Below are 10423 nucleotides of genomic sequence, written 5' to 3'. Positions count from 1 at the left end.
TCTTGTCTGGCTAGGACAGAAAGACACATACACACCCCGGCCAATCTGAAAGGCTGGAGAGATTGATATGGGGCCACAAGGTTTAAGGTGTCCTGGCCTGGAGTTCCCAGTAAATTAAAGTTTATTGTTAGTAGCTAAACCAACCAAAGCTATAAGACATATCGTCATCCGTCTGCCCTCCTGCTGCCGCCACACACAGATCTCACATTTTCTTTGCTCTTTGCATTTTTCCTGTTACATAGTTCCAGTTACATAGAGGGCAACCTGTAATCTGGGCATTATATATATATATATCAGCTTCTATAGCTCACCTTTCAGCTAAATGCACATACAATCCAGAGTTTCAAAACAGACAACATAAAAACACAAATCAAATCCAACACCAGATTAATGGCTACAGCAAATCAACAGAGCACAGCAGGGTGGGGAAGCATAATTGTAAAAGTCACAGAGCAGTAGTAACATTCATTTCAAAGCATGGGCCAATAAAACCCTTTGAAGCAAAGTGTGTATACGTGGATAGGGAATGATGCAGCCATATTCAACATCATTTTTTATATAATCATTTCCACCAGGAAATGTGTGCAAAGCACACAGAGGGATAAAGCACAAAGAGCGATAAAGCACAAAGAGCTACAGCAGAAATGTGCAACTGTAGATGAATTCTTGAGGAAAACATCTTGCAGCTTTGCCAGAGGAACACAGGAAGATGTCTAATACGGAGCCTGACTGTAGCAAAATTAACGTTTGGGGGCTGAAGGAAATCTCCACGCTAGCAATAATGGCTCAGTGGGGTCACTCTCCAAAAGCTGAACAAGCCCAAAAGGGTGGGGCCTGCTTAATATGCATAGCTGTTATCTGTTAAAGCAATACATATGCATAAACTTCCTCCAATCTAAAGTTACAACACAAGACTAATTATACCATGTATGGTCTTTCCTTCATTACCTATTCATTAGGCAAGGAAAGGACTCCCTCTCTAAGCAACCCCCCCCCCCCGCTGCACTTGGTCTCTTTGCATTCCTTTCTACCTGAGGGGGTTAGCACATCTGGGCACAGCACATCTCATTGTCAAATGTAGACACTTAGGAATGTGTTTACAACCTTGGGATTAAAGCTGCTCCTAGCACAAGATAAGGCACTACAAAGAAACAATAGACACAAGGCCTCTAGCCTGGCTAGTTAGCTGAGCTTATAGGTCTCTATGTGCATCAAGACCACTGGGCCCTTCTGGCTCAGTAATGTCTACACTGGCCCTCCAAGTGTCCCTATTTTCCAGGGACGTTCCTGATTTAGAGAAGTCATCCTGGTTTTTCATTTGATTTTCCTTAGGATGCCCCGATTTTCATTGCAGAAATGTTGGAGGGTATGGAGCTATGCAACCACTGAGCCGTCTGAAGGCAATCCTGTATAGCAGCCTTTCTCAACCTTGGGTCCCCAGATGTTTTTGGCCTACAACTCCCATCATCCCTGACCACTGGTCCTGCTACCTAGGGATGGTGGGAGTTGTAGGCCAAAAGCATCTGGGGACCCAAGGTTGAGAAAGGCTGCTGTATAGGGAAGTGGTATTTTAAAAAATATTTAATGTTTCATTATGTTTTTATGTATGTTGGAAGCTACCCAGAGTGGCTGGGGTAACCCAGTAAGGTGTGTGGGGTATAAATAGTAAAATTATCGTTATGGAATGGGATGTCACTATTTTCATTGGAGATGTTTCCAGGAGATGCTGTGTTTCAATTTTGGACCTTCTGGGTGTAAAGCAGATGTTCTACCACTGAGTTAAGCCCTTCTGATCTCACATGATCTGCCTCTTACTCCAGGACTTCCCCAACAGAGGGCAGACCTACTACCTAGTTTTGGAGAGAAAGCCTGAACAAGGATGCCTAAAAGCGGCTTCTGTAGCTACTAATGAAGTTCGTTTCTTTTACATTGTAATAAGAGATTATTACAGCAGAAATGACTATGCCAATACATTTGCACTTGGGTTGGTTTTAAGAAGCACCACCCAAGTTAGATATTTTTGCTTTCGCAGCTCTTCTAAAGTTGGGTACTTTGAGGAGGAAGGGTGCAATATAAATTCAGTGACAAATAAATAAAAAATAGTAATAATACCAGCATTAAAATAAATAGGAGTGATTGGCTATTAAACAAATTCTTTTTAAAAGGGATTACTTAAAAGCAATGAAAATAGTTTGGAAGGCAAGGACTGCCGTCTAGCCACTGGTTGGAAGTTTTTGTGCCAAAAAACCTTTCCCGCGTATAGAACAAATAATCTATTATTTGTAGCAGCTTGACATGCCACACGTTAGGCTGTGCCATGTGCAATTTATTACTTCCTGCCTTACTCTAAGAAAGACTAGAAGCTGCGCAAATTAGACTAGTCCTCAAAAGTGACCCGTAGGCCTTGTTATTTAATGCCTTTGTTTAGATTTTTTTTTAAGTTATTTGCTTCCCTTTTATTTGTGGCTCAGGGGGAAATAAGTCATTTGAGACCAGATTTTCTTCAAATGTGCTTTTTGTTTTTAAAGTGTCGAAGCGCCATCTAGTGGATCCTGGTTAGATGGGTGGAATTTCGACCATGTCTGTGTGCAGGCATACATCATTTGACCTGCAAGTTGATTGTAGAAGCAAACACGCTCCATTTTGTCCAGATAAACTACCTTCTTCTTATCTTTCATTTCATTTCACTTTTAATTTGTGTACCACCTTTCTGTATTTCTATACACAAGGTGGTTTATTTATAGCAACAAAATATACAACACACACCTTATGATGATCATGGAACTCTCAGGCTGGCCACGCAGAATTACTGGCCCCGTTTTCTCCCTCAAGTGCTTTTGCCTGGTGTGAATCTGTCCTTGAACTCTAATAAAGCATCTTGCTTGCCTAGATGCAGGATATAAGGGGCAGGGGTGTAGAACATAGCCAGCTGTGCGACTGTAAATTTTGCTTTCACTGCTCTGCCCACCACTGGCATGTGGTCCTCAGAATGCTGTCCAGAAGGAAACACATGTCAGGGTGAAAAAGGTTCCCCATCCCTGTTCTATAGCATAAGACATTGCTGGGTACGCTGCCAACTGACTGCAGCCCTGTGACAGTGTGACATAATTAAACCACTTCTTTCCAAAGTCCATTTTTTTCAAAGTTTACAATTTCATATTAAATTTGTTTAAGAAGAACAAATATATTAAATGAACACACACACCTACACAGCTTTTTGAACTAAGGCTGACAACCTATTGGAAGCATGGTGAGGAGCAATGAAGAAGCCGGTTTTCTTGCTTGTTGGTCTTGTCAAATCTAACACAAACTGCAAGATTGGGAGGACAAACATTGCCAGAAGGCGACCTGGACGGAGCAACCACACAGAATTAATGTGGGGCTCAATCCTCAATACTTCCATATGTTGCTTGGACACTAGAAGATAAAGAAGAGCACACACTTTGTGTTGGCTGAGGGAAGTGAAGAATTAATGTGGTGAGACTTTTTGAAGTGCTTAATTTCGCTCCCTGCCAGTTGCACAAATGTGCATTAGCACAGTCATTAAAGTAAATATATACTGTTCGAATTTAGCCCAAGAACACTTGTTAATTTGTTTTTCTTTTAAAAACAGAGATTATCCCAGTGAGAAACCGATGCATTTAGAACTGGGTACATCAAAAACAGCCCTAGCCAAGCTGAAGAGCTCTCTCTAATGGAGTTTCACTTAAATTCCATTATTTCACAGAAAAGCAGACAGTTTTTTGAAGCGTTCGCCTCTGCTGTAATTGAAACAAAATGATGGGGGGGGGCAAAGCCAACATATGTGGAGTGGTAAATACGGAATACAGAGGCTGTCTTAATATACTTGTAGCAACTTAGTAGGGGCAGCTACTTCTCGGGAGCTCATAATGGTGATCCCACACACACAAGATGAGCTCAGGTGTAAGTTTCTTATGAGTGCCACTACCAGAAGCAAATAATACTTGAAGTACAGCTCAGCTTCATAACCCCCCACCCCCACCTTTTCACCAGGCGCTGCTTGCAAGTTTTAAACAACCTTCATAGCTTTCATAGGAGTGGAGATTCTTTTTCTCATGAAGGGCTGTGGAGATTTGAAGGCTGCAGCCAATCGTGGGTGGAACATGGACAGCGCCTGCATCAAAATATAGCTTTCTCTCTGAGCCACTCATTCCTCTTGCACATGTACAGAGCAATTCAGAAATGAGTGGTCTGGAGAGGAGGAGTTGAATGCAGTGTTGGGAGACCAAATAATGCCAAAGACTGCCTGAAATTAAGATTCCCCTCCCCAGTCTATAAACTCAGGTTTCTGGCTCCCAGTATGTTTCCAAGCACAATTTGAAGTCTTGGTGCTGATGTTTAAATCCCTAAATGGCCTCGGCTCTGTATACCTGAAGGAGCGACTCCACCCCCCATCGTTCAGCCTGGACACTGAGATCCGGCACCAAGGGCCTTCTGGCAGTTCCCTCACTGCAAGAAGGGAGGTGACAGGGAACCAGGCAGAGGGCCTTCTCGGCAGTGGCACCCGTCCTGTGGAAAGCCATTCCATCAGATGTCAAGGAGATACGTACCGTATTTTTTGCTCCATAAGACGCACTTTTTTCCTCCTAAAAAGTAAGGGGAAATACCTGTGCGTCTTACGGCGCGAATGGTGGTCCCTGGAGCTGAATTGCCCAGGGGCCAAAAGCAGATTGTGCTTTTTATTTTACAAAGAGAAAAGGGAGTGTTGAAAGGACCCCGCTCAGCAGCTGATCAGCAGGAGATCGGGAGAGAGATAAGAGTCCCCGGCTCCCTTTCAGCCCCGCCCTCCTTTGTTGAATGTGCTGCAGAGGGAGGTTGTTTGTTTCCCCAGGACATGTGACTGGCTGATTAGATTATCTGTCTGAAAACAGTAGAAATGGCTCCCTTTCCTTAAGATTTTTCAGAAATGTGAGTTAAACCCCATAAAAATGGGGCTTTTCCTCTTTGCTTTTCCCCCTTTGCAAAAAAAGCTGCAAAACCTTTAGCTGATCCTCAAAACAAAAACAAACAAAAAAACCCTAGGGCTTTTCCCTTTGCAAAAAAGCTGCAAAACTTTTAGCTGATTCTCAAAAAAGGCCTTTTGCCTTTGCAAAAACAGCAGCAAAACCTTTAGCTGATTCTCCAAAAAAAAAAAAAAAAACCCAAACCCCAGGGCTTTTCCCTTTGCAAAAAAAGCTGCAAAACTTTTAGCTGATCCTAAAACAAAAAACAAAACAAAACAGGGCTTTTAGAGGAGGAAAACCAGAAAAATATTTTTTTTCTTGTTTCCTCCTCTAAAAATGAGGTGCGCCCTATGGTCCGGAGCGTCCTATGGAGCGACAAATACGGTAACTATACAACTTTTAGAAGACATCTGAATGCAGCCCTGTATAGGGAAGATTTTAGAGAGGCTGGGGCAACCCAGTTAGATAGGCGGATATAAGTGATGATGATGAAGAAGTTGTTAAAAAGAAAAATGCAATGAAAGCAAAGATTCTGAAACTGTCAGCCCCATACCAAATTTCCACTTTGACCTGGTGCAAGTACAGAATCACAGAATGCACTCAACCCTGTGTTGAAAGATGTTATGGACGCTCTGCAAACACCATCTTGGTAGTCGAGATAACCCTACAATCAATTGGTAGCTTTTGCAAGAATGAGCTCATATATGTTTATATACACTTGCTTTGATATATGCTAATTTGCTGGCTTTTATGTGGGCCCTGGGATGCTGGGCTCTCGGCCCAGAGACGGGAGATATCAGTAAGCCTTGGATAGTTGCCACCTATGCCCTCATGGGTCAGGTGGAGGTTCTGGCCAAACTGATGTATGCTGTCTTCGATATAAGCAGTGGTTAACATATTAGCGCTTGGTGGAAAAATCATCACAACCTCTCACTGCGGAAGTGTCCATCCCATGTCTGTAAAGGCAGTGAGGCTCTGCAGGTTGTGCTGTAAGTTTTCACCCTTCTTTAACAGAGCATTAGAGCTGGCCATTCCGGCATTTTTGACAACCTTATTTGGTATACCTGCATCAAACCACTCACACAGACCCTCGTGTGGATGAGAACAACTGCTGTGGATTATTGTGTCTGGAGAGTATAGATAGAAACAAAGACATACATAAACACAACCAATCAAAACAATGTCCATTATTTTAATCCTCCCAGCTGCGACAAAGCCTATACAGAAGCGAGTTGTGCATATAACTAATAGTACAGATGCTATACCATTTCCAATCTACACCCACTTTCCATTTTAGAAGAGCTGTGCTCTGAAATTCAACTGCTGATTCTCCGTTTAAAAAAAAAAAAATCAACACCACATAACCCACACTAAAATCAATGTGGTTTTCTGCTTCGGAGCCGTCGCTTGATGATTTCGTGATCGCTTTCCTTTTGATCCATCACGATCTGAAAAGGAATTTAAGGAACTGCTGTTAACAGATCAAGTGAATAACTACTGGACTAAAAGTAAGTAAAACTTTACTAAGACCTTTTTTTGAATGGTATAGAAGTGTGAGATTGCAATTTGTTTTAAACAAATTTTTAATGTTGTCTTTTAAATTGTTGTGATACAACCCCCACCCCGGGGGGTGAAGGAGAGGTAATAAATTAATTTATCAGATGAGTTGTCCCCCAAGGGCAGCTTCCTTTAAAAAACTTTTTTCACGACACCGCTTACCACATGTCCAGAGAACTCCATAGGGGAAGAAATATCCGTTGTGTACAGCTTGCGCCTCACTCGCTTTGGCTTGCTATTGTTTTCTTTAATGGAGTCCTGCTCCGTAGATCTGGGAGATTTCATCGTTGCCATCAGCTTCTTGGCTGGAAGAAGCATTTAGCAAAATTTTACCCTTCTGTTATGTGCAAAACTGCACAGGTGCATCGCTTCCCCACAGGCACTTCCCCACAGGATTGCATCCACAGCAGCAGACCATATAGCCAATGAACAGTAAATAAATGTAACATTAAAAAAAAATGTAATAGGAACCATTGCAAATAAGTATAATGCAAATAAGTAAATCTAAGGCAAGCACACCTTATTGCTTGTGCTGTTCTCTTACCTAAGCCGTCACACTGAAACCTTCATCAAAAAGATATTCTCCTGATGTCCGGTCACAAGCCAGGACCAAGACAACTAGAATGCATGTAGCAAAAATGGGCACATAGTCTACCTTTCCTCCAAGGAGCTCAAGGCAGGATATGTGGTTCTTCCCTCCTCTCCACTTTTAACCTGACAACAGCCCTGAGGAAGGTCAAGTTGAGTGAAAGCAATTGTCAGGAGGCAGGTGTCGGTCAGCAATAAAAATCACTGCCATCAGTGAAGTTAACTCTTTATTCAAAGAAACCAAAACAGTGTAGGCTTGGTGATCCTATCAACCCTTCCCAATAGGTCTTGCCCCAATGAGACAGTTGCGAGGACTGAAAGTTCTAACCTTCCCACCACTGAGCCCCTCCCCCAATTAATTTCCCAGCACCCTAAGGCTTTGTCATCTTGCCTCTCGTTTATTTATCTGCATGTTCTCGGAGACCAGGGGAAAGGGGAGCTGGTTGCAGCTGGAGTGGGGGCTTCCCTAGATTCTTCAGCAGCCTTCCTATCTTCTGACACTTCCTCCCAGTCCGCTCTCTCTTCTCCGACTACTCATCATCGTCCCACCACCACTCCCCTGGCTCCGAGCCTTCTTCCCCTGGGGGTTCCCCGGCTGGTGCCTCCCACCACTCCATGGCATCCATGACAGCAACTGCCCTAAGGTCACCTGCGAGCTTCATCTCTGATTGGAGATTTGAACCCAGGTCTCCCCAGTCCTAGTCTCACACCATAACCAATGTTTGACAATGTTGCAGCAAAGGGGCTGAAGCCATCTCCAAGTCCTCGCTCTGCAAGAGGATCAGGCTACAAGAGTGTCATTACAGCTCTAAGTGTGCCTCCCAGAAAATACTGCAAACAGGGGAAATGGAAGACAGATCCCCCAAACATGAAAACTCGTTCTTCCCCCATGTGATTTAACACAGGCTGTCTCCTTTAGAGTAGGAGTTACAGAAAACCTTTAGGAAATGAAATAAATTCATCTGTTTTGCTGTTTACCTTTGGACTGTAGGTTTGTAGAACTCTGAAAGAAATAGCCAACTTTCTGCAGTGCCCCACCCGCATTCCCAGGTGACTTTATAGCCGATGGAAGTTGTTTGCTTCTTAAGGGATAATCCCGTCTAGGAGAGTGGTCAGGAGCAGTCTGAAGGGACACAAAACATCACAACAGACACTTAGGATGGTAGGCTTAAGATCTAGTGCAGTTTGAAAGACTTGTGCTATCATATAACCAACTGCCTGCGTGCAAGCAAGCAGCTGATCTTCTGGAGGGAGGGGCAGGATCCTGCTACAGTATAATACAACTAATAAAGCTGAGGCCTTTATTATAAAAGTTATTTGCACAGGATTTTAAGGCAGAGCTTAACTACCCTCCAGAGGCCAGCGGGGGGGGGGGGATTACACTAATGATTTCTGGGGTGCTGTTATGCCCCAATGGGATTTCCAAAACACTTTATGTGTGTTCTGAGTACAGTCGTACCTCAGCTCCCAAACGTTCCAGCTCCTGAATGATCGAAAACCAGGAGCGTTCCGGTTTTTTAATGTTCTTTTGGAAGTTGAACATCCAATGGGGCTTCCACGGCTTCCGATTGGCTGCAGGAGCTTCCAATCAGCCAATCGGAAGTCGTGCTTTGGTTTTCGAAAATTTCAGAAGTCGAACGGACTTCCGGATGGCTGTACAGGTGATGACCTTTTTGCGCATGTCCAATTGACGTGGGTCCTTTTGGACCCAAAAGAGGGTGAGATGGGCTTACTCAGCCAATGCGCGCGGGGGCCAGAAACGGAACCTCCATGCAAAGTTGGCACGACCTGTAACAGCCCAAAACATTAGGGAGCATCTGCTAGTCAAAATGGTGATTTCATATTAAAGTTGACAATTGCATCATTAAAGCCATTGGATACAATCCTTCCCACACACAACGTATATGTACACACACACACCTGTTTATTTTCTCTGGATAATGAACCGGACCAGGCACTAGCTGAGGATGTAGCATTCTTCTCATTTTCACTCTTCAGGAAGTCCTTAAAAACAAATCAGCATGCTCAGCATCCAAATACTATTTCTAAGAAGGGCTGTTTAAGGAAAAAGAAAACTATTGTTTCTCAAAGGAAAAAGAAAACTATTGTTAGAAATCTAACTAAAAGCAATGCTCAGAAATCCATTTTTAATAGCTACAGAAATCAGGATGGCAGCATCTAGTATTATAGCCAGCACATAGGCCAGTGAAATGGGAATGTTTGCTTATGTGTAAAGGAATTAATGAATAGCTGATATGATGCAGGTTGGTGGAATAGTCGGGAACTTTTTGCAGGTTTCTGTCAAGGTTGAGGTAGCAAACACTATTTCCTGCTTGGCAGGGGGTTGGACTGGATGGCCCTTGCGGTCTCTTCCAACTCTATGATTCTATGATTTGATAAACCACTAAAATCCACAGAATATATAGTGGGGGCTTGCGTGTCTAAATGGGAAGATGACCAAGTTCAGGACTCCATCGCCTCCACTCAATTAAATAAAAACAGCCCATTCATTATTATTATTTTTAGTTTTTGAATTTTAAAGTGCTGTCACCAATAAAGGCCAGCTTTATAATCCCAGTTCCTAAGCAAGTTTCTCAAAACTTGCAAAATAAAACAAACAAACACCAAAACCAACCCATGATGCAGGAAATCCAACCCATTTTAGTAGCATTTACTTTCAGGTACAGATGCTTAAGACTGTAGCCCAAGTGCCTCATAGAATTAATTGACACAAGTTACTGGCAGGCTGATTTCAGTTGTTGTACATCTCCTGTTCTTAGTGACAAACAAGTATACTAGAATAGCAGATTATCCGCAATAGGTAATAGGTGGTTGATGAGAGATGAGCTCTGGAAGCTGAATTTAGCTATGGTTTAGTTTCATTGAAGTGTTATGACACAACACATGAAATACGAAGAACTAATACTGCTGTCATCTACACATACATCTAGAGCATAGAGCTCAAAGAGATCCAGTACCTGACTGGGACCATCAGAAGTGCATTTATTCCTAACTCTGCTTTTCCAGCATCTTGAGAGTGTATTTGTCTTGAAGAAAAATAGTTGAGGAGACCAGTTATTTTTCCAGTGAACTCACCTCCTCCAAGTATTCATGAATTCATCTGGTCCCTTCTGCAGCACTCTTTGGAAGTTTTAACACCAGCCGTTAAAAGTATCCAAAAGTATCTGCCACCGATAGTGATCCAAAAGGACCACACACTGCTCTCCTTAGCAGAAAGCTACCATTAGTGTGAAAATTAATTATGAATTGGTGGGACTCTTATGTGGAAGGGAAGGCCAGTATGATATTTTATG

The 10423-nt window shown here is 42.9% G+C and overlaps 1 protein-coding gene across 1 annotated transcript in view; it reads right to left on the bottom strand.

Moving 5' to 3' along the window:
* Positions 1-6200: 6200 nt before the first annotated feature.
* KIF20B (kinesin family member 20B) overlaps positions 6201-10423 on the bottom strand; it is a 37085-nt gene continuing 32862 nt past the window's right edge. Inside the window, exons 31-34 of the mRNA XM_033149236.1 lie at positions 9030-9113; positions 8088-8232; positions 6684-6826; positions 6201-6412 (exon numbers count right to left, since the gene is read on the bottom strand). Of these exons, the coding sequence (XP_033005127.1) occupies positions 6341-6412; positions 6684-6826; positions 8088-8232; positions 9030-9113 (444 nt within the window). The 3' untranslated portion in view covers positions 6201-6340. The remainder of the gene's footprint in view (positions 6413-6683; positions 6827-8087; positions 8233-9029; positions 9114-10423) is intronic.

The sequence above is a fragment of the Lacerta agilis genome, chromosome 5, assembly GCF_009819535.1.
Source record: "Lacerta agilis isolate rLacAgi1 chromosome 5, rLacAgi1.pri, whole genome shotgun sequence".
Classification (NCBI taxonomy): Eukaryota; Metazoa; Chordata; class Lepidosauria; order Squamata; family Lacertidae; genus Lacerta; species Lacerta agilis.
Note: the sequence above shows the minus strand (reverse complement) of the source record. Positions and strands in the feature narration are given on the sequence as shown.